At 34.6% G+C, this 25,505-nt stretch overlaps 1 protein-coding gene across 4 annotated transcripts in view; it reads right to left on the bottom strand.

Moving 5' to 3' along the window:
- LOC106054527 (phospholipid-transporting ATPase ABCA3-like) overlaps positions 1 to 21,129 on the bottom strand; it is a 33,797-nt gene extending 12,668 nt beyond the window's left edge. The window contains exons 1-12 of one of the 4 annotated variants that reach the window (XM_056020866.1): positions 21,019 to 21,129; positions 9,247 to 9,730; positions 6,622 to 6,939; positions 6,141 to 6,400; positions 4,696 to 4,936; positions 3,744 to 3,917; positions 3,453 to 3,634; positions 2,244 to 2,381; positions 1,921 to 2,050; positions 788 to 942; positions 508 to 663; positions 11 to 221 (exon numbers count right to left, since the gene is read on the bottom strand). In XM_056020866.1, coding sequence (XP_055876841.1) covers positions 11 to 221; positions 508 to 663; positions 788 to 942; positions 1,921 to 2,050; positions 2,244 to 2,381; positions 3,453 to 3,634; positions 3,744 to 3,917; positions 4,696 to 4,936; positions 6,141 to 6,400; positions 6,622 to 6,939; positions 9,247 to 9,538 — 2,257 coding nt within the window. In that variant the 5' untranslated portion in view covers positions 9,539 to 9,730; positions 21,019 to 21,129. Of the gene's footprint in view, positions 1 to 10; positions 222 to 507; positions 664 to 787; positions 943 to 1,920; positions 2,051 to 2,243; positions 2,382 to 3,452; positions 3,635 to 3,743; positions 3,918 to 4,695; positions 4,937 to 6,140; positions 6,401 to 6,621; positions 6,940 to 9,246; positions 9,731 to 12,588; positions 12,761 to 12,799; positions 12,915 to 20,962 lie in introns of those variants that run through there. The other 3 variants (XM_056020865.1, XM_056020867.1, XM_056020864.1) reach the window with 3 other exon arrangements.
- Between the last annotated feature and the right edge of the window lie 4,376 nt (positions 21,130 to 25,505).

Genomic DNA, 25,505 nt, shown 5'->3' with positions numbered 1-25,505 from the left:
ACAAATTTACCATATTTCTTTTTCAAGAAAAGAGAACTTCCACAACATTTCACAACTCCTTCAGACATGATGGCAATCCTATCTCCTAAATGATCAGCTTCATCCATGAAATGGGTACTCAGCACCATTGTTCTACCTGCTCTGTTTTTCTGTAAGACTGTCCAGATGTTACGCCTAGCTTTAGGATCCAGACCAGAAGATGGTTCATCCAGAAACACAACCTGTACCAAGCAAGAAACAGAATCTTTTACAATGTTTACATGTCTTTATTGTAGATTTCGAATGGTTATAAAGAACAATAAATTAAATTTAAAAAGATGAAACTATAAACCTCGGTTATTGGAAATTGTGATGTGGTTTTGATGACTAGCTTGCCAGCAAAATTTGTTTCAATCTTTTGCTCATTAACATTAATCATCATGGAATTTTTGCTAATTTAATTATACTCTCATATGAGAGTGACTATTTTGTTTACACTTCACTGCATTTTTTGAGCTATTTTATTACCTTTGAATTTCCAATCAGAGCAATACAAACTGACAGTTTTCTCTTCATTCCACCAGACAGATTCTTTGACTTAGCCTTCAGCTTATTAAATAGTTCCATATCTTTCAACATCTCCTCACACTGAGGTATAATGTTAGACTTGGGCACACCTTTCAGCTAGAAAAATAGAGTCATAGGGTTTTAAGGATTAATTTGGTCTTATTTTCTAATTTCAGTAAATATACATCTTTTATAAAACTAATACCAAACAAAGTGATATAAAACAAAGAAAAGAAACTACCAATCCAAAAAAGATGATATGTTCCTCAACAGTCAGATTATCAAACAGGATATCATGCTGTGGACACAGACCTAGACTGTTGCGAACCTCACTTATTTCTTGTCGAATGTCATAGCCATTAATAAAAGCAGTGCCACTGGTTGGGGGATAAAAGCCTACAAAAAAAGAAAAAACCCAAAAAATTACAGTAACATGGGAGTAAAAATAACATTACTTATAGATACTATTAAGAAATAATTAACTAAAATGTTAATTAGTTAATTATTACTAGAACTAGTATCGGTATTAGGAATACTTTGGCGGCAAAGCATTCGAACAAATACATTTTGCTTATTAATATCATAAAACGAATAATGAAGAGTAACTTCAACTAAGAAGTTTACTGTGGCTTTTATATACTCCAACTTTGACTATCGCTATGCTATGCAAGATTACAAAATCTTTCATCCTTCAGAACATTAAAACTAATTGCATGAAAGTCAAATCCTAATTCTATGACAGCTGACCTACATATACTCCTAAAACTCTTGAAAAGACCAAAAAATTGACTATGAAGTTTCAAAGTTTGTGATCAGTCCATAAAAATTGCTGCTTTGTCTGTAAACCTTGTTTGTTTGTAAAATGTTTTACATGTTTCAAATGTTCCTTCAGAGTTGAAGATAATTACTTCCCAGTCCAAACCTCCTGCAGGACGACGGGGGATGGGAACGGGCATGGTTTGAACCAGGGACCATCGATAAATCTGAACGACTGTCCAGCACACTAACCGCACAACCAGGCAGCCATCTTTAAAGATTCATGATATCATAGGCCTCTAAGGATTCATCTCTGTTGGTTAACACATAGGTCTAGAAGTGCAAAGCTTGAAAGCTTTTTTAAAACACAGACCAAAGATTTAGAACTCATTATGCATCAAGCTCTAAAAACTACCTGTTCGAAATTTACTCTCTTTGGTTTCGCATTATTGTTTAATATATTCTATCCAATTATTTTATACATTTCATTTTTTGTCACAAGCTTAAAAATACTATGCATGTAAATAAGTTTAGGTATGTCTAGGTTTTTTTAAAAGTACCTTGCACCTACACTGTGTTTTGTTAATAGCAATGTATAAAAATCATCAAAGTTTTTACCAGTCAACAAGGACATTGTGGTTGTTTTTCCTGCACCATTATGGCCTAACAAGGCTGTAATTTGTCCTTCATACATATTTAAAGTCATACCAGCAACAGCAACTTTTTTATCTCTGCCTTTCCCATAAACCTTATGACAACACAAAATGTACACATTTTATATTAACATTTAATTAAACGAGTAAATAGTAATAGTAATAAAACAGTAAGAAATAAGAGGTTAAGATTTCATTTGTTCTTAAGTTAAAAAAAAAAAATAAATGTAAGATAATTATGTCATCAGAATAAACTTAAAATAAGCAGCACTCATAGAAACAACGTACTTTACGCAAATTTCTAATTTGAATGCCAGCCACTTCACTGGGTTCTTTTTCAAACATAGATGGATCTTGTCCAATACTACCAGCTTCATCGACATCAACATGTTCCGCAGTCTGGGGGCAACATCCCCAATAACTTTTCTGAAAACATCAATGGGTACAAAAAATGAAACTCAAATCAAACAATAACAAGACACTGAGAAGACAAGAAGGTAGAAAATAAATTTCATTTTTTGTCTTGTATCTGTCAGTAGCTCTGTATTGTATCTGTCAGTATTTCTGTCTTGTTTCTGTCAGTAGCTCTGTCTTGTATCTGTCAGTAGCTCTGTATTGTATCTGTCAGTATTTCTGTCTTGTATCTGTCAGTAGCTCTGTCTTGTATCTGTCAGTATTTCTGTCTTGTAAGACTAAGACTAAGACTGCTTTATTGATCCTTACGGAAATTAGTTGTGATTACAAGGACTCGTTTCTCATATAAAGACAACACAACAGAAACATACACATAAATACAACAGACACAACGTAAAGAGTTCATTCAGCGACTACACACAGGTATCTTGGTGCATTCCATGTTCCCTGATCAATGAGTGGCGGTGATAGAGTCTGACCGAGTGAGGTACGAACGAGTTTTTGTACCGCTCCGTTCTTGTTTTGATTGACAGCAGTCGCCCACTTCGCGACGACCTGGCGTAGTTCTGATGGAGCGGGTGGCCGTTGTCTTCCAAGATTTTTTCTGATTTTGTATCTGTCAGTAGCTCTGTCTTGTATCTGTCAGTAGCTCTGTCTTGTATCTGTCAGTAGCTCTGTCTTGTATCTGTCAGTAGCTCTGTCTTGTATCTGTCAGTAGCTCTGTCTTGTATCTGTCAGTATTTCTGTCAGTATCTTTTGTTTACAAAGACATGTTTTTATGTTTTTTTTGGCCTAACCATGATTAGTTTATGATTACAATGCAACTGTTACTATATGTAATAAGTTTCCTTTTAATACAAAAGCAGATTGGACCCTTGAAATTTTGTTTGGTAGCCCAGAGTTCTATTCACTAATCTCAGTAAGACACAATCATTTTTCTCAAAGGTAAGTTTTGCAACATCCAATAAAAAAAAAAACTTTCAGAAACAAGTAATTATGTGTATTTCATTTGTTAATACTTTTTCACACTTTAATGATTAAATAAAAGAACATTTTTTACAAAAGGGAAAAAAATAAACCTACCAAGAAAGGAAAGTACCAAGGCTGAGCAAAACCATACTCCCCAGGAAATACAGCCTCAACATACCAAGCAATAAGAATATGAATGGCCGAGTCAGCAAGCAGCATGACAAATACCATCACCATAGAGAAGTCGTCATCAACAGAAACACCACTTGCCAGGGTGGACAGCTGTATACCTGAACCTGATACAGGATGATGTAAGGAAATTTGTTCAAAAAAAGATTTCTTAATTAGCAAAAAAAACAACACTTTTAAATGAATAATCTTTATGCAAGTTAGACAGGCACTTACCCACTCCTTCAAACATGCCCAGCAATGTGCCACCATAAGCCATGGCCACTTGGAAGTCCAAACAAGAGATGATCTTGGACATGAAACTAAGAGTTGAATATCTTTGTTGTAAGAAGAAGTAAGGGATGAACATACAGAAAAACATGATCCCTCCTATGGCTGCCCCTACATTCGCTGCAAATGAAGGCTTCGTTAAAACATCTTCAAACCTCAACTTTTAATACAACAGAAATGGTTTATTACTTCCTTTGATTAATATATCTAGAAAAAAATACATTTGATAGAAAACCAATTTTTTAAAAATAAAAATCTTTAATACAGTAAAATATTTTTTTAAGAATGGATAAAAATTTCTTTAGAGAACTAGCCATCCTTAGGGCAGATGATGTAAAGTTCACATTTTCAGAATGCATTATTGAAGCTTTTCAGTTGACAAGCTAAAGAACCTATTGCTTTTAATTACCACCCACCAATTTCAGATATCAATAAACAAATGGATACTGTTGTGAATGTGTATTAATTATTTAGATATAAACAAATGGATACTGTTGTGAATGTGTATTAATTATTTAGATAAGTTTTAAAAGTTTTAGACACAATTTATGTGGTCCTAGGCCAAACAGGACAACACTGGATGAAAACACAGGGTTTGAACTCAGGACCATCATAAAAACAGTCCCAAATCCATGCTGCATAACCAGGCAGCCATTTGTGTAAGAATTTTAAGCTGCAAACATTTTTATGTACACTTCAAGTGTTTAATAGATGCAGTCTGATCGAATATGATGGGACAAACAGATGAAATGTTAGATGAAAGCAGACTGCATCAATCTCGGTTGGCCTTTTTGGTGGTACAACTTGTTTGATAAAGCATTGCTGTCAAGCTGCAATAATTTTTACTAGAAATTACAAGAATTTACTGTTTATGAAGACAAATGACTTAGAATCTCACCTCTGGCAAAAAAGACACAGACTGCAAAACAAAAAGTAATGGTGGCAATGCAGTAACACAGAAGATATAAGAAGACGATGAAAGGGTTCGTCTCTGCAATCACTGCACCTTTTTCTGAGTCTAGTTCCACGCAGTAGAAGATGGTCATGATAACAATGGAGATGAAAAGAAACAGAAAGTGTTTGGTGAACCAGGCCACCCAGTGCAGCCAGTTGTTTATGCCCATCATTTTCATACTTTCCTAGAAATATAGAAAATCAAGATATTGGATTAGCAACATTTTAAATCAGAGCTTATCAATCTAGGCATGTACATTTAGTGTTGTTATAGCAATTGGATGGTTTAATATCTCTCAAGGACAGTTCACTTTACAGTATTAAATATCATGACAACTTCAATATCATTTATACACATTAACATAGTCATACAGTGTAATACTAAGTTATAAAAATAATGCTGCCATGAGTTCAAAAACAACCCTTACTACACATACCCCTATTAGTTTAAACCTTTAAGGTTACTTAACTGTATGCAGCCACTGGGAATAAATAAAAGGGGGGAGAAAAAGGTAAAGTATCATCCTATTTATAAATTCATTTTATTACTAAAATTAATGAGTGCTGTCCCTTTTATTGTCTAACTAATACACAAGCCAGCTTAGCACTTTACTAAAAGTCAAAAGATTAGATTTATAAAAAAGAAAAAAAAAGGCATAGTTTTTCCACCTGCATATAAATCTACAATTAAGATGCTTAGAGGTTTTAGATTATTACAGACTTGCACATTAAAAGCAGAGAAGAGTCAAGGACATTTGGTAGCTCTGTGTCTCCTTGGTTCTATATAGTTATATAGTTCATGACAGTACTAAGTCTATCTCTTCAGAGTCTTGTTCTTCTGACTTCATCCTATTCATTGTGCATCACAGTCTGAAAGGTCAACTGACCTCATGATGAACACTTGATCACTATTCTAAAACATAAGCTCAAGCGCTCAAGATTGCCTGGGCTTGCAAAGACCTTCCACAAAGTAGGTAAAAGAAAGGTTAAAAATAAAAAAAAAGAGAAGTTCTGACAAACTCATAGAAATGTACTGGCATCACAATGGAGCCTTCAAGAGAAATGTACTGGCATCACAATGGAGCCTTCAAGAGAAATGTACTGGCATCACAATGGAGCCTTCAAGAGAAATGGAGAAAACAATGTAAGTGCTCCAATAGTTGAAAAACTATGAAGCAAGTGAAACAAAAGTAAGAAGAAAAAATGTCAGCATGCATTCATTTTGTTAGTCTCTTGTTTTTACCTCAAGAATGAGTGAGAAATTTCAACACAGTTTTTTAGGTACATCATTTGGACAAAAGATTTCTAATAGGTCTTAACAAAAACAAAAAAAATACTAAAAAAAAGTATTCCCAACAAATAAAACAAAATAATACCAAAGATACTCACCTTAAGTTTCCTCTCCTTCTCTAGTACAATATCCCTAACGATACCTAGTACATTAACTAAAAGACTCAGCATGATGACTAGAGGAAATTGCTGCTGTAGGACTAGAACATAGTTGTCTTCCTTGTAAGGAGGATAAGGATGTCTGTTGAGGTGGATATCAACATTTTCATAATGTTGCCACTGTTCATCAGACAGCAATTCTTTCAGGAGGGCATCATCAACTGCATGCTGCAATGCCAGGAAACCTTCTCTTGCATAACCTAAGGAGGGGAAAAAACATAAGCCTGTACACAAAAACAGTTTTTAATATTCAAAGAATTTTTACTGTGGTCCATAAGTGGTCAATTACTCAAGTCCTATTCATAAGTGGTCAATTACTCAAGTCCTATCCATAAGTGGTCAATTACTCAAGTCCTATTCATGTTTTTGTCAGAGGTGATTACTTCTACCCATGTTGAATAAACACATTTTTGTCTCCTACCTGGATCTCCATTACAGTTGTTGCCTTTTTCCCTAGGCCCAACAATCTGATATGGTGGAAACATGAAATTTGTAGACCATGCTGTGTCTGATTTGAAAGACAGCTTACCGCCACTGCCTGTAGTGACACGTGGAGCATAACTGAGACGAATCTTGTAGACGACCTGCTTGTCCGGTCTCAGCTGGCCGCTGTCATTGAGAAAATTACTTTGAAAGACAATGCCGCCAAGATAGATGGCAGAATTATTAATGTGATGTGTTCCAGTGTTGTTTACTAGAGTGATAAAGTTGACCATATCATCTTCATTGGGGAAGCCATCTAGTGGAAAGAAATTTATAAGAAGTATTTATAGTGAGTGTGTTTAAAAACAAATTAAATCAGTTTACAACTTAAATCTGGTACAGCAAATGACATTAAGGGTTCAGACTACCTAGCTTAACTATGAAATAATTGTAACTTTCTTGTTGCCTATTGTAGTATAAATGTAGCAATGAGATGTGACAAGACTGTGGTCTAAGTTTACCTTAACTGTTGAAAACACTTGGCGGTACAATAGCTTAACTTTCAATGTAAACTGAATCCTAATTGTGGCAAAAAATAGCAAGATTAAAGGTGTTATAGAGCTGCTCTGAATGTATAAAAGAAAAATGTAAAAATTGTGGTGCAATTTTTTCTTATCTTGCAATTCAACTGACACTTTAAGTGTGGCCTATATGTAGCTCCAATGTAAAACCTAGTAATATAGAGATTTTTAATAACTTAATCAGAGGTAGTCACTCAGCCCATCCATCTTTCATTGTACCAAGTAACAATTAGGAACAGAAAAGATCATTATATCAAGTCAGAATGACTTGATGACAATGAGGCAAAAAATAAACTTGTCCAAATCAATCTAGTTACTGGTACACTATTATTTAGAAAGCACCTTATCTGCTTGAAGATTTGTTTTCTATTTCCTTGAAGCTTTGTATTAACAGAGCATAATTGAATACATGTCTGGCTGCCTTAGGAAAGTGAAATTTTCATAAGGAGACCCATTTTAAAAAGTTAGCTGCAAGGCTAGTAACTGGCTATTTAATAAAAAGAATATTTAGTGTCTTGATCTTAGAATTGTTTTGTATGCACTCAACAGTGAGTTTAAAATGTTTGAGCTTTGAAGAAAGGAAACATTCCTTTGGGTGGGTTATTTTTACTTATTATTTACTAATGGACTACTAGCAAACTATACACCCTATCTTGACAGTGAAGCACACATATGTGATAACAAAATGTAATCTATTTTTTTAAAGCTTATCTAGAAACATGTTTCAAATGATTTAACTGGGACAAAGATTAACCACTATTACTTTGATGAAGACGTCCAATTATTTATTATCATGCATAAGTACAATTTGATAAGATGACGATACTGTAAGATACGCTACTTCTAGCAACAGTAACTGGTTTGTCAGATAAAACCATTAATTATTTTACTCATAATACAAATTAAGAATCTCCATTTTTACTATTTGGTAATTATGCTACTTGTTACTTTTGCCCAGTTATGATAATAATATTAATAGCAATAATAATTATTATTATCGACAAATAAAACAAAATATGCAATAATTAATGATATTCCAGTATCACTATCTTACAATGTTAAAAAACTGAAAATGAAAAGTTTACAAAATATGGACACTTTTGTTTGGAGGTTAATCAATTCTGGAATTTACATAAAGTAAAAAAAGTAAAGTTCCCCTTTCAGACCTTGCGATCTATGGGGCAGATGATGTCTGTGGCCCACGGTTAACAAGGGTGTCATGTGGCCAGCACAACGACCAATTAATTGCCTTTACATTCCCCAACTAATGTCAAGTACCCATTAGAGCTGGGTAGACTCAGAGGCACCTAAAGATCCTGAAAAAAAAATCCCTGTCTTCACCAGGATTTGAACCCTGGCCCTCAGTTTGGAAGCCATGAGCTTTACCGCTCAGCCACTGTGCCTCATGCTGATAAAAAAATCAATGCTAACCACAAGTTGAGGAGAACAGATAAACCCTAACCTTAACTACATCAGTCCAAAAAAAAAAAAAAGTCAGTTGTTTCAAGAAAATGACTAAAACAGGAAGTTGAAAAAAAAAATTAAAATCTCTCCCCCCCCCCTTTTTCCTTTCCCCAAATTTTTGTAGAATCTCTTTTTAAAATCTTCTGCTAGAGAAGTTGTTTAGGCCATATGTAACACGGATTAAACATTAAATGATGAAGAATTTCATTATTACCCATCATTTTCACAGTCTTAACAGGTATTAAAGTAGAAATTTTTTATAAATATTTTTTTAAAGTATAGAATTTGAATAGATTTGCTAGTAGAAAAAAATCTTTAATACATTCCTTATGTTACAAAATCATGTTTTTGAAACTATTTAATTATAATATGGACTTTCAACAGATCACACACTCTTTCAATAGTCAATGTATTTGAAAGGACAAAAAGACAAGACTTCAGCGCTCAATCTGAGACTAAAAATGCTCTTTGAGAACGATTAATAAAAAATTAATTTAAGTTTACATAGTTTGATGTGTTTCATCTGTAATCTGATTGACGCTGTTCTAAACATTGACCAATGCTGGGCTATGCCTTACCTATAGAAATATTTAGAGTGCTCTTGACCCTTTCCATAATTCTTTGAGTGACTGTGTTGTTGGGGGTATAAGCTAGTTTCAGATGGGCAATCTCAGTCTCAAGTTGTTGATAGGGACACTGTGTCCACTGGGTGATGTCGTGATGTGGAGTCACCTCCACTCTAAGTCTGAGAACCATCAGGATTAGAGAGAAGAGAGTTGGAAGCCCAATCTCAAACAACGTAGCCACTGGCTTCCCTTTTTGGATCAGGAAATTTTTCCAAAGCAAAAGTCTGAATTTCAAAAAAGACATCTTGGATGGTCGATGTGAGATTTTAATCTTTAGTTGGTAAATGTTGATAAATTGCTTTTGTTCACTTGATAATACTATTCTGCAATAATAAGCTCTTGTTATTCTAATAGCTTTTAATTAAGCAATAATATTCTTGGGATAATCCTTTTTCTTTTTCTTAACATGCATTTTCATATGTCAAAGCCATTAAAACTGAAAGAAAAAAAAAAGAGAATTAAATATTATAATGATAAAATTTATTACAGTCAGATCACAATAAACAAGATATGAACCTAAAAACTGAAATTACAAAACCTAGTACAAAGCAATCTAGATTTCTATTCCATTTGCTACTACACAAGTTTTGATCCAATTGCAGCATCTTACAGTTTCATAAGCAGTTTTTTTTTTTATGAAAAAGTTCAATTGTAACCATTACTTTTAATTTAAGCAATAAAAATTTCTTATCCCAATTAAATAGCCAAGAAGAACTTATGTGATATATTAGACCTGTATCTATTATACAGCGCTAGAAGTTTTAAAGAAAGTGATTAGCCTACCTTGACTCTACTACATCTATTACATAGTGGTCTTACTAATACTAGTCTATATTAGTATTACAAAATTCTAATTTAAATTATTACTAGATCTAGAACTGAAGTGATATAGAATTAGGACATGAATCTAGATTCATCTAGTATTTTAGCTTAGTACCTTTCAAGAGATGTTAGTTTTTACAATTATTAACATTCAGTGTGTATGGCTCTTTTTTTATTTTTTGCTTTGAACTTAAGACTGGAAAGAAACTAATGTCAATCTTCTAATTAAAAAAAATAAATTTAAATCTGATTTAGTAAATTATTGAACAGTTGCATTCGCTACTGTCAACACTAATAATCACAGATGTAACATAATATTGAAATTTTCAAAAGAGAATAAGGCAGTATTAGAGACATCCAGCAAAAGAAGGGCATGTCCCCTATTTTGGGGTTGTGTCCTTCATTCAACAGCCATTGGCCTAAACAGCTATTAATATGATGTTAATTTAATTCAACAATCAAATTCAATCACATACATCTATTTTTAAAACAAAAACTCTTAAACAGGTCTTTGTATTTTCCAAGCTGTTCGAAAGTCTATCTTTGCATGAATGATGAACTAATGACAAAAGTCACTTTGAGAATATGATATTTAATATATATTGGTCATTTTTAAAAATAAATAGAATTTAAAGCTTGTTTTTAAAGTTTACTAACTTATATATATATATATTGTTTTCATAGAGCTACGTCTTCCTTTGTGACCACCTTTGGCATACAGGTGTCTAGTAACCTAGAATAAGATTAATTGCAGAAACGGTAATCTAACTGGAACATGTCTTTCCACCCAGAAAAAGCAAATTATTAAGAGTGACAAAAAAATAAAAAAAGAAACTACAAATAGTAAACCAGTTACTCAAACTAAATACTAGAAATAGCTACGTTATGATTTATATATAACTGAAAAATTATGATGGAAAAAACATAGATGAAATAATTTAAACAATCAAAGTTTTTGGGGTTTACATTAAAAGAATATTCTTAAAAATCAAACTAGAATATAAAACTAAAATGCTTTTTAACCTTGTTTAGACCAATATTAAAAAAATGTGTGGTCCACCCAGGCAGATAAAAAGATAGGTTTCAGTATTTTCAGAAAGAATATCAGAATGAAATTTTATTAAAGGAAAAATAAAGAGAAAAATGGAGAAAAAGGTTGACCGATCTTATGTGGTGCCCCAATGGTCCAGCAGACCAAGGGATAGGTGAAGGTGAAGTTAGATGTGAACCTGGCCAAACTGATGTCATATAATGATTATCTAATTGATATAATTGTTTTGTAAAGGATCAATCTCTTATTCAAAGCCTTTAGAAAAAAAAGAAAACATTTCCGTAAAAAAAAAATTCCTTTAGTTAAGTGTTCTATATGTGTCTTGTTATGCTGAAGTTCACGCGATAATATGAAAAACTACTTATTAATTGTTGTTTTAAATTATGTTCCACTTATATGCATATTAAATAGATTTTTTCTCTTTAAAAAAAGTAAGCATTTTATTTGTAAATATACTAGTTATTATGACAGAACCTACTTAACTTAGCAATACATTTGTAAAAAAGATTTTTTTTGGACAAAAAAATAAAACCGTTTACATAAATGTGTTAAAAATATGGTAAATGGTTATCTCCCTTACCAAATTAAATTTTTCGCTTTTAGAAAAGAAAAAAGTAGCCGTTGCATCAGAACTTTGAAAGGTCTAAAATATCATGACGTTGGATTTTCAATATCTTTTCTACTTTACGAGATCTAAATGGGACAGACGGACGGACAGACAAACCACACAAAACTAATAGCCTCCTTTTCCTTTAGGGGGCTGCTAAAAAAAAACTAAAAAAAAAAAAAACACAAGATTTATAATAAATGAAAACTGTACATTTGAGTTGAGTAAAGCCATTAGTAAAATCACTTATATATAATCTTACAGTCTCCAAAACATAAGACTAAAAAGTAAAGTAGCAATAATACATAAAACATTGTAGCCTAATTTACAAAAACAAAACTTTTTTTTAATCAGAAAGACACACATTAAGTGCTCTTATTTTCATAATGCTTTCATTCCATTCATTAAATCAACCAATAAGTTAGTAGAGTTTGTTTTTTAAAAAAGGTCTTTCAAAGTTATAATTTAAGATTTCCAAAATTAAGTAAAGAGCAAAGTCACGTGAAGTGTAATAATAAATGTCTCTAAATTCTTACAAATAACTGAAAACTCAGGTGTCTTTCAATGTGTAGTCTAGGCCAACTTTAGGCACTCAACAACTGTTTCTTATTTAAAATCTAAATGATCTACAAGCTAATATAATTTTCAAAGAAAATTAGATCTAGTCACATAATGTGACATATAGATCTAGATGGGAAATGGGATTCAATTTAAAAAAATAATAATAATTGACACAAAAATTATCTTATAAAGAGATCAATGCCATAATAGATAATTGGATCTAAATCACTGAGAAACAAAATGAAAAACTTACTTTATAGAGAGCTGGCAACATTTTCACAAAATTAACTTTTAATTATGTACCAGCTTATGAAACAATCTACTATTAGCCTAGTTCTATTTTTACTTAGTCACGTGATCTTCATGACCTAACAAATAGCCTACGTCCCATTTACAAACAATGAGACTATGACAATGACTAAAACTTGAGACGGTATTTTTTTTTTAATTTTATTTTTAATCACCTCTTATCATGGTTTGATTGAATGGGTGGCAGCTGGTGATTGGATTTACGTGGAGTTATAAAGAACCTGTTAGACTTCTACACTAGACAACACGTGCATCTATCCTAGCTTCTATCTGTTATTAGTGTTTTTCTTTATCTAGACCTACATCTATATCTATATTACAGTGGGTAGTGCACGAGTCGGGGATTTCCAAAAACAACAGTATTCTCACGTGACCGTAGCGTTGATACTGGATAGATCTAACATTTTAGTTTTTCTTAATTATTAAACATGTCAATAAATAATACAAGATTCACTGTGTTAATAGTTAGAGCGAAGTCAATAGGCCTACACACAGAGAGATACGGAGAAAGATACTAGAGACAGCTCTAGGTAGGAAGAAAGAAGCAAGGAAGTACTAAAGCTCGATGTAGACAAATGGAAGTAGGCCTACTAAAGCTCGATGTAGACAAATGGAAGTAGGCCTACTAAACCTTGATGTAGACATTATATATGGAAGTAGGCCTACTAAACCTTGATGTAGACAAATGGAAGTAGGCCTACTAAACCTTGATGTAGACATATGGAAGTAGGCCTACTAAACCTTGATGTAGACAAATGGAAGTAGGCCTACTAAACCTTGATGTAGACAAATGGAAGTAGGCCTACTAAACCTTGATGTAGACAAATGGAAGTAGGCCTACTAAACCTCGATGTAGACAAATGGAAGTAGGCCTACTAAACCTCGATGTAGACAAATGGAAGTAGGCCTACTAAAACTCGATGTAGACAAATGGAAGTAGGCCTACTAAACCTCGATGTAGACAAATGGAAGTAGGTCTACTAAACCTTGATGTAGACAAATGGAAATAGGCCTACTAAACCTTGATGTGGACAAATGGAAGTAGGCCTACTAAACCTCGATGTAGACAAATGGAAATAGGCCTACTAAACCTCGATGTAGACAAATGGAAGCAGGCCTACTAAACCTCGATGTAGACAAAAGGAAGTAGGCCTACTAAACCTTGATGTGGACAAATGGAAGTAGGCCTACTAAACCTCGATGTAGACAAATGGAAGTAGGCCTACTAAACCTTGATGTGGACAAATGAAAGTAGGCCTACTAAGCCTTGGTGTTGACAAATGGAAGTAGGCCTACTAGACCTTGATGTGGACAAATGGAAATAGGCCTACTAAACCTCGATGTAGACAAATGGAAGCAGACCTACTAAACCTCGATGTAGACAAAAGGAAGTAGGCCTACTAAACCTTGATGTGGACAAATGGAAGTAGGCCTACTAAACCTCGATGTAGACAAATGGAAGTAGGCCTACTAAACCTTGATGTGGACAAATGGAAGTAGGCCTACTAAACCTCGATGTAGACAAATGGAAATAGGCCTACTAAACCTCGATGTAGACAAATGGAAGCAGGCCTACTAAACCTCGATGTAGACAAAAGGAAGTAGGCCTACTAAACCTTGATGTAGACAAATGGAAGTAGGCCTACTAAACCTTGATGTAGACAAATGGAAATAGGCCTACTAAACCTTGATGTGGACAAATGGAAGTAGGCCTACTAAACCTCGATGTAGACAAATGGAAATAGGCCTACTAAACCTCGATGTAGACAAATGGAAGCAGGCCTACTAAACCTCGATGTAGACAAAAGGAAGTAGGCCTACTAAACCTTGATGTGGACAAATGGAAGTAGGCCTACTAAACCTCGATGTAGACAAATGGAAGTAGGCCTACTAAACCTTGATGTGGACAAATGAAAGTAGGCCTACTAAGCCTTGGTGTTGACAAATGGAAGTAGGCCTACTAGACCTTGATGTGGACAGATGGAAGTAGGCCTACTAAACCTCGATGTAGACAAATGGAAGTAGGCCTACTAAGAAAGATGGAAGTATACACTTCCTATCAACAGTTTGGTGCTACACTTCCTATCAACAGTTTGGTGCTACACTGTGTATCCACAGTTTGGTGCTACACTTCCTATCAACAGTTTGGTGCTACACTGTGTATCCACAGTTTGGTGCTACACTTCCTATCAACAATTTGGTGTTACACTGTGTATCCACAGTTTGGTGCTACACTTCCTATCAACAGTTTGGTGTTACACTGTGTATCCACAGTTTGGTGCTACACTTCCTATCAACAGTTTGGTGCTACACTTCCTATCAACAGATTGGTGCTACACTGTGTATCCACAGTTTGGTGCTACACTTCCTATCAACAGTTTGGTGCTACACTTCCTATCAACAGTTTGGTGCTACACTTCCTATCAACAGTTTGGTGCTACACTTCCTATCAACAGATTGGTGCTACACTGTGTATCCACAGTTTGGTGCTACACTTCCTATCAACAGTTTGGTGCTACACTTCCTATCAACAGATTGGTGCTACACTGTGTATCCACAGTTTGGTGCTACACTTCCTATCAACAATTTGGTGTTACACTGTGTATCCACAGTTTGGTGCTACACTTCCTATCAACAGTTTGGTGTTACACTGTGTATCCACAGTTTGGTGCTACACTTCCTATCAACAGTTTGGTGCTACACTTCCTATCAACAGATTGGTGCTACACTGTATCCACAGTTTGGTGCTACACTTCCTATCAACAGTTTGGTGCTACACTGTGTATCCACATTTTGGTGCTACACTTCCTATCAACAGTTTGGTGCTACACTTCCTATCAACAGTTTGGTGCTAAACTGTGTATCCACAGTTTGGTGCTACACTTCCTATCAACAGTTTGGTGCTACACTTCCTATCAACAGTTTGGTGCTACACTGTGTATCCACAGTTTGGTGCTACACTTCCTATCAACAATTTGGTGTTACACTGTGTATCCACAGTTTGGTGCTACACTTCCTATCAACAGTTTGGTGTTACACTGTGTATCCACAGTTTGGTGCTACACTTCCTATCAACAGTTTGGTGCTACACTTCCTATCAACAGATTGGTGCTACACTGTGTATCCACAGTTTGGTGCTACACTTCCTATCAACAGTTTGGTGCTACACTTCCTATCAACAGTTTGGTGCTACACTTCCTATCAACAGTTTGGTGCTACACTTCCTATCAACAGTTTGGTGCTACACTTCCTATCAACAGATTGGTGCTACACTGTGTATCCACAGTTTGGTGCTACACTTCCTATCAACAGTTTGGTGCTACACTTCCCATCAACAGTTTGGTGCTACACTTCCTATCAACAGATTGGTGCTACACTGTGTATCCACAGTTTGGTGCTACACTTCCTATCAACAGTTTGGTGCTACACTGTGTATCCACAGTTTGGTGCTAAACTTCCTATCAACAGTTTGGTGCTACACTTCCTATCAACAGTTTGGTGCTACACTTCCTATCAACAGTTTGGTGCTACACTTCCTATCAACAGATTGGTGCTACACTGTGTATCCACAGTTTGGTGCTACACTTCCTATCAACAGATTGGTGCTACACTGTGTATCCACAGTTTGGTGCTACACTTCCTATCAACAGTTTGGTGCTACACTGTGTATCCACAGTTTGGTGCTACACTTCCTATCAACAGTTTGGTGTTTCTTCGTGTATCAACAGTTTTGTACTTTTGAGTCTAGGAGACCCTAATTCTTCTTTGTAATTGTCGCTCAAGTCAAGAACCAAAACTTTCAGACTTGATGACAACAGATGCACGACTCGAACAAAACACCGATGACTATATTTGGTTGTGCATACTTTGATGTATGCTACCATAACGGTGTTGAAAGCTGTTGAGAACATAACATGTTGAACCATGTCTTATAATTTGATAATTGCTCTACTGTTGTCTCTTTTATTTCTATTTTATTCAATTGATAGAATACAAATAATAACAATCGTAACGATTAAATGAATTATATTTTCTTCCACATTCCACGCTGTGTTGCATGTTTTTATATAAGATTTGACTGGATAGGATATAACAATTGAAGGACAGGATGTATATTTATTTTCAGTGAACAGTAATACTCCAATTCTTTATTCCATTAAAAAATTAGATATGATGTCATTTGTTGGCCTATAATTTGTCCTTTTTGTTTATATTGCATTGATAACCCAAGGGCGCTCGCTTGGACCTCGTGTAAGCTTCCATCTATCTGATGTAAATTTGATACTTCCTATTAGGCCTACCATTTACTCTTATCAAGACGCTCGCTTGGACCTCGTGTAAGCTTCCATCTATCTGATGTAAATTTGATACTTCCTATTAGGCCTACCATTTACTCTTATCAAGACGCTCGCTTGGACCTCGTGTAAGCTTCCATCTATCTGATGTAAATTTGATACTTCCTATTAGGCCTACCATTTACTCTTATCAAGACGCTCGCTTGGACCTCGTGTAAGCTTCCATCTATCTGATGTAAATTTGATACTTCCTATTAGGCCTACCATTTACTCTTATCAAGACGCTCGGTTGAGAGGCGAAGCCGAAAGCCAAGCCACCGGAGAAACTGTTCTTATGTTACTATATCCGCTGTGCGGGTGTCCACCTTGAGGAACATTGTGTGGAGAGTAACACGACTTTTTGGGGCTCTCTTTCATCGCCGCCGGTGCAATATGGCTCGGTCCTTATAGGCATCCATTCTACGTTGTTTTGTTGTTATCGCCGCTGTCTGATATGTTGTCAAGCCACAGTCAGTGTGGTGGGATGCTAATAGTTTAAACTATTTAGACAACAGTCTGGAACAGAACAAGGTCTTACTAGGTCAGAAACTGATGACGCAACAATTTTATGGAAGTGACTTAATATATTTGTTTGTAAACAAGTTAGAAAGTATTGCTGCTTAAAAAGTAGATGTCGTTTCCTTTCAAAAGTAGGTTACACGTTTTCGAACACAAAGATATCGTAAAACATGTCCCCTTCGATTTAACAGTATGACGCAAACGATAGTCACATCACTCATTCATAGTCTAATAATAGTAAACACTTAATGTTTTCAGTCACATGGGCCTACATGCTTGATGTGTACAGATGTTCCCTCCTATAAAGATTAAAGGACTAACAAAGACATACAGTGTCAGCAAAAGAAAGTCTGATAACAGCAAGAACATTTTTCAAGTACTTTAAAATGAGATAAAAATATGGCGGGGAAACTTTGGTCGGGAGTAAAGGCAAAGCACCCACAGTACCTCGTGATTGTAAAAAGGGCGCCAAAAACGCAGTTATCTTATCAGCATGTTTATTTCAGGGATTTCACTCTCGTCAGCTGTTGACCAATTCAAGGTTCGGAGTTATCTGTCTTATCTTATATATTACAAGCATTCTTTCAAAGAAGATCATTACGTTTCCGTGCGTTAATCTAGAGGTGCGTGTTCATTCATTTGACTCGGCTAAGTCTTTGGCCAAAAATAACGTTTGAAATAACTTGGTGCAATGTGTAAATATAATGCTAGCAACCTAGCTGATATCCAAACATTATATATTTCAATGGCATGCCAACGTGTGCCCTTCACCTTCCCCAAAGCCCTAGTTCAGTTTTGCATTGCCACCACTGGTATTGTATGAAATGCATTTTTTTTGTGTCTAATTTGATGAGTGTTTTTATTTTATATATAGCTCCTCCTTCGTGATCGAAGATGAGCACATTTCTCATCTCCCATGGACTCGAAGATGACTGTAAAGTCCAATCCTCGCTTTAATTTTATAAATAACATTAATGCATCCAAGGACCCCTATATGTGTAAGAAAAGAAGGGGGGGGGGGGCTTTAGAAAAGACTAATGTTTTATTTTAGGGCTTTTGGAGGAAGATTAATAATTTATTTAAGGGCTTTAGGAGGAAGACTAATAATTTATTTAAGGGCTTTAGGAGGAAGACTAATAATTTATTTAAGGGCTTTAGGAGGAAGACTAATGTGTAGGAAAGTAAAAAGGGAGATTTCAGTGAAGATGTTTATGACTGGATGAAACATGCAAATAAAAATACATTGACCTATATATTTAATCTGCATCCTCAGAATTGTGGGAAAGTCCCCTCCCTTCCCTTTGGATTCCTTAGAGTCGCTTGCAGTATGCTGTAAAGTTATCAAGTAAAGAAAAAATGTATGCTTCAATTATCCAGGCCAGGTGTAATGTCAAAAAAAAAGTTTCAATGTAAGCCTGTTTTAAATTAACAGCAGACACTAACAATTCAGCTTATGTTCCTTTTTTTGTCAATAGATACACACACACATATACAGTCAATAAGCATACCAGGTACTTAATTCTACATTCTCAATAAATGTGCAGTACTCTGAAAATGATATAATGGTAATTCATTTATGGTCATATATTTATATTAGGCCTTATATAATACAATTCTACATTCAGCCAAAATCCCTAGAGGCATGATTATGAAATAAAACATTGAAATGATTCTTGTTACATTAGTTAACAAACACTTATGTCATAAAAGAACTATTTACAGTGACTAATTAATTTTATACCCTAATGAATGTTGGGAACAGACACAAAATAGAGCAGTGAAATTAGGTCATTGGTTAATATGCATGACGAAGATAGATTTTCGTAGGAAAAAGAAGGAAAATGGCATTGTCTCTATAGCTGTAGAACATTGAAATAGTGGTTTTTAACTTTTAAATACCTAAGTAGTACCTTTGACATTAAATTAAATTTTACTGCAAATACTTATAAATCAGCAAAATAGGGCAACAAAAATTATGTTTGCTAAGAATAATGGCCTCCTTCTTTTTGTAAGTGTTAATGAAAAAAGGTCTTTAGCAATGTTTATCATGCTCACATCTGCAGTATTTTAAGTTTCAATATCACTGCCTGGTATTTATGGCTATCTGAACATTAAAAATAAAAATTAATTCATAAAACCCTAAAGGCTGCTGGTAAGGTAAAAAAACAGACTAAATTGGGGCAACTGTTTGAGAAAAACATTCATGAAAACTAAAAACTTTAAAAAAAAGATTTTAGAAATAAAAAAAACAATCTCTGCGTCAGGATTTTGTGATTTTACCATTACAGAGGAGATACATATATATTATATACAAGACACAAATTACAAGGACAAATAGACACAAAAACTCCTTTGACTTTGTAAAATGTTTTACATGTTTCGGATGTTCCTTCAGTGTTGAAGATAGTTTACTTCCTAGTCCAAACCTCCCGCAGGACGACGGGGGATGGGAGCGGGCAGGGTTTGAACCATCGACCATCGATAAATCCGAACGACAGTCCAGAGCGCAAACCGCACGACCAGGCAGCCATCCTTTGTCCTCCTGCTATCTATCAAATCATAAAAAAGAACTCAAAAACTATCAGAAATAAATACTGAAAAAATGAAAGTAACTTTAGAGTGAATCTGGTGTGAATGTATTTTTTTTTTCTATACAGTATACTTTAGTTATAATCTTTTGTTTGGTGTTATATCTATGTGATGCACAAATTGTAAGACAGATTTACTGAATTATGGATAACAAATAAAGATTATTATTATTAATTACTTAATACTTATAATATTACTAATACTATGAATATGTAGATGATCTACTAGATGTAGAATCTATATATAGATCTAGATCCAATTAGATTACATAGAATAACTTAATCTTACTACTTACTCTTACCTTCTGTTCAATTTTTCATCTAAAAAAAATGAGTAGCCTATATATACTCTACTATACTAAGACTATAGTTAGATTCTATATTTATAGTCTATAGATATAAATATTAAAATAGTATAGTAATAGACTAATAGATCTAATTTATTCTAATCTAGATCTAGATCTAGATAAGATTATCATTATAATTACAGAAATCTAACCTAGATAGATCTATATATATAATTAATAATTATATAGACTCTATACTATAGACATAGAAGATTAATAGATCTATATTATATTTCTATAATAGAAACTTAGAAAGAGATCTAAATCTAGAGTCTTATCTTATTTATATAATAGTTTTAATATAATACAGACGTTACTTCGGAAAAGAAGAATATTTTGTACGTCCTACGCGTCATGCACTCAGTCATGCATATTTTAAAATATTTATAAGTCTTAATTTTCATTGACTATATTAGTATATAAGTATATAATATAGATTCTAGATCTATCTATACATAATTAATATAATATTATAATTATGTATAATAAATTAATAGTATTAATAGACTATAGAGTCTTAGGTCAGTTACTTAGGTGGTCACTTTCATACTCATCGTCATGAGAATCAGAAAAGAAAAATGAACACCTCTTAAATGGTCCATGTTTTTAGCTTACATAGTCTTATACTACTAAATCTGCAACTGTTTTTGTGCTTAGCAAAGCGTGTCGAAGAAATCAACCAGAAAATTTATGCAAACAGTGCAAAGGTCAAAGGCTTAAAAGCGAAATCGGACTAGATTCTATTCTTCCTTGCTAAAAGACTTAGCCTATTTTTTTTCTCTCGGACTGGCCTATTATTCTATTTTGGTCTTTTATTAGGGACTTTCACACTAAAAGTTAATCACAGTAATATACTCTTTGTTTACATTTTTATATTTTAGATCCCGTTTATGTTTACAAGCCATGTCATTTAGACAGTCTAGAACTCACATAATACTCATATTAACTCGCTCCGTCTGGGTGGATTCTTTTACACGTTTTTTCCCGACTTTTCATTCTCGGAATTTTGCACAATTATTAATGTTGTCGGTGATAACACTTGTGTGACATGAATCAAAATAAAAATTACTTTATTATTATTATTATTATTATTATTAGTTAACCTAAAATAATAAAGTGGTAATTAATTCATTTTAATTTACATAGAAAAGGGGGATATAAAATATGTAATTTTGAGAGATGGCAGCGATCGAACGGTGCTCTCCCTTCACTTAAACTCACAACGGCTAATAGTAATTGGTCTGATGCAAGGGTATCAGAGTATTTATTAGTTTATGGTACATTTGACCCTGACCTACTATACCCTTGCATTTAGACGCAAACATTTACCATTTTTAGATTTGCATTTGCTGGACCAGATTTAGACTTAATTACTAAGACTCTATATTACTACCTTACTGCAGTAATAATACGAGAAGAGAATTTAGAGTAATATTGCGAATTTTTACAAAGCTTATATAAACTGTCTGGTAAAAGTTTGTAGGCCTATATGTTATTTCTCCGACACCCATTCTTGGATCAAGTTTAAACTTTGCACAATTATTCATTGTCGTAGAATAGACAATACACAACCAATAAAAAAAATGAACCAAATAGTCAATTACTGGTAACTACTTATTTTGTTTGATACTAACAAGGGAAAGTAATCCTTTGGTATTCACAGAAACGGCTAAATATTTAGGGTTTTGATCCCTTAGATAACTGTAAACGTTATTTCTCCCACACCCATTCTCGGATCAAGTTGAAACTTTAAACGATTATTTATTTAACCTTGGTTATGCCAATAATATAATATGCATCCTCTGTTTGGGACCCCTCAAGAAAACATTAAAAAACTGGAACAGACACACAAAAAAAGAGGTGTGGGATTCATAACAAACGAATATTCACATTTGACTAAAGTAACACCTTAAGTAAAATCACTAAAGTCTTCAGGATAGAAGGCTTAAAATTAAAGTAGCAATCTATCTATATAATTCTCTTCTTCGCTCAAGAGTTTGGACGAAAAGAAGAAGTAAAGGAAAGATCACTCTCATGAAAATGGTGCAAATTTGGATATTGAATGGAAGTAAGATTAAAACGGGGAAGCCGATGAAGGGATGGATATGAAGAGAGTTGGAAATTACTTGGAAAATATGATGTTTACGTCATTTGTGATCATATTCAAGTATTTTTAGATTAAAACCTGAGAGTGTCTTATTATTTGTGAAGAGTCTTGTGTCGTAACAAGTGGCGCCCAACGGAAAAGGCAGGACCTACGTTCTATGAGTACTGAACTCCTGTCTACTCACATTTTACAAACATTAAATAGCAGCGCCGGACTTAACCATTGTGACCAAAAAGTCATGGAAAGAGAACAAGTAATCTACTATGTGTATTCACCCGTCACTAAATAGCAGGGCCGGACTTAACCATTGTGGGGCCCTATGCGAAACGGATTGAGTGCGTCTCTATCGAGGCTCTTGGATACATTTAATTATATTCCCGAGTAATACAACGTCGTCTGCAAAATCCAGGTCAATTAGTCGGGTTGGTTCACACCAATGCAACATGATTCATTTGTTGATACTCCAGATTGTGTACGATGGTGGTTCGCGGTACGAAAATCTTTCAGTACATGATCTGCTTCTTTGGAAGCAGTTGAGAAACACAAGTATAGGCCTCATGTAAAACCGTTTCCATCAGTAGGACTTTAATAAACTTTAGTAAAAAAATAAATAATTTTTAATTAATAATCTTACCACTATGTAATAACTTTTGATGTTACACTATAAAACGAGAATAGATTCTTTTAAAATTTAGCAGTTTATAACATTAAAATAGAATCGATACTAGTTTTATAGTGTAACAATCACTTTATTAAGTTATCAGATAAAAAAAAACGAATCGATATGTTGTTGTTTGTTTTTTTCTGAGGGGGTGGGGAGAGGATTTTTTCGGGGAGGTGGTGACATCCTGAGCTTTCCGCACCGGGTGACACCGACCATAGTGACGCCACTGGGAAACCCGATACATTTACTGTACAAATGCTTCACTACAGATAACCGTATTACCGTACTAAACTCTACAGGTCTTTTACTCTTTCTGATTCACTCTGGACTCACAGTAGGGCTACCGGCCTGTCTTACTGTTCCGAACTGCCCCGACCGAATCGAATCGTGTGATACTGACTACCTCGCTCTTTATATTGTAATCCTAACCCTCTCTCTCTAAATCACAAAAAAAAAACAGAAATCTTCACACACATCGGAGAGCTCATGAGCGCCGTAAGAGAACAGATGAATATTGCAGGTAGGCCTACAGATGGGTACGATGCTAAACGTGTTCAACGAACAGATTTGTATTTGATTAAATAGAAGGGCTCCATGCTGATCACGACGGTCGAATCGATAGGCATCATGCTGAAAGTGTTCTGAGATACAAAAGTAAATTCTCAATATTAAGAAGAGAGGCTTGTCTACTATTTTTATTAATGCTTAAAAAAACAACTAATTCATTTGTGTTTTTAATTCGCGAACATTTACGATTGAAATAAGTCTATTGATAAAACTTTTGTACAGATAATCAGGACATAGAGCCTTCCTCTTGTTGATGAAACCTGATATAAGCTATTCAAACTATGGTAAATGGACAGGACTTTTTTTTTTATTCAAGCGGCATGTATAAAAGAAACAAAGAGGGGTGGGTAGCGTCAATCGTGCACCCTTGTTACTTCTCAATATCTATTCTTCAGGATGCTGTAGATACGGAACGCACTGGTTGGGATCATTATAGGAAGTAGGCTAATGCAAATTTAGGGAGGCCACTCGACGTTGTCGACGAAGGCGCAAGGTTAGATGACGGATATTTTTAAATTTATAATGAAGAATGATGTGTAGATGATCAAAACAGTCATAGAACAGCGACCGTCAGATTGTCAGGCCTTGATTTGAGCGTCTCCCACACACGGAGTTACCGGTCCTTTCTGCCAGTCCGTCTATGCCGCGTCTTGAATTGGGCGCTGGTGCGCACCATAAAACATCGCTGTAGGAGCAAAGTTATAACAATAGGCTTTAAAAAAAAAATTGTAGATAAATTTGGTGTGTTTTTTACTAAGCTTAGCCTATATCAGCTCACTCTGTCTGGTAAAAAAAAGTTTTTACACGTTATTTCTCCCACACCCATATTTTGCCACATCCAGGGTAAGCATAACCATTGTCCGCAGGTGGTCGATTTAGATTTTCATTTCGTCCTCTGCGTTTGTCATCGGCAGCAGATTTTCTTTTGAAAGACCAGCTAGTTAATTACCTATTGGTAATTTTTGTTTGGTATCGAACAAGAGAAAGAAATTGTACTTGACAGATGTGGTGGTTTAAATTGAATTAGTTCCCTTTGAAGAGACTTGAGCCCAAAGTTGATTTAAAGTCGTACACTTTTTTTTTTATACTTTGTAATGTAACACGGTAACATTTAAACAGTTACCCCCCCCCCCTGTTACCAATGGCCCATTCAAAGGTAATTTAGACTTTAAAAAAAAAGTTATGATAACTTCGTAGCTATGAAGAAGGCCCTATTGGCCTTACCAGTTATACAAAAGTAAATAACAAACTAAGCATTGTGTGTGTCTTTCAGAGTGGACGTTTATTTTAATCATTCCTTTTATCTAGGATATATTATGTATAATTAGGGTGACCCACAGTTAACTAGGGTGTCATGTGGCCAGCACAACGACGAACTTTACTTTTTTTTTATTAGAGTTGGGTGGACTCAGAGGCGCCCTAAAGATCCCAAATTATAAAAAATCCGTCTTCACCAGAATTTGAACCCAGGGCCCCTTGGTTCGGAAACGAAGCGCTTTACTAGTCAGCCCCCGCGCCTCAAAAATACACATTGCCTAAGCGAGAACCAAACGTGAAGCAATCGTTACTAAAGATTTGGACCCTATTCAATTAACAAAGTAAAGAAGCAGGATAATGATGCCAAGTTTTTTTTTTTTTGTGTTACAGTGTTCACGGACGCTTCGAGACCATAGTAAAATGAAATTGTCTCTCTGATGCCATCCATCGAGCGGGAAAAAAAAAAAAGCAAATTCGT

Source organism: Biomphalaria glabrata, chromosome 2 (assembly GCF_947242115.1).
Source record: "Biomphalaria glabrata chromosome 2, xgBioGlab47.1, whole genome shotgun sequence".
Taxonomy (NCBI): Eukaryota; Metazoa; Mollusca; class Gastropoda; family Planorbidae; genus Biomphalaria; species Biomphalaria glabrata.
Note: the sequence above shows the minus strand (reverse complement) of the source record. Positions and strands in the feature narration are given on the sequence as shown.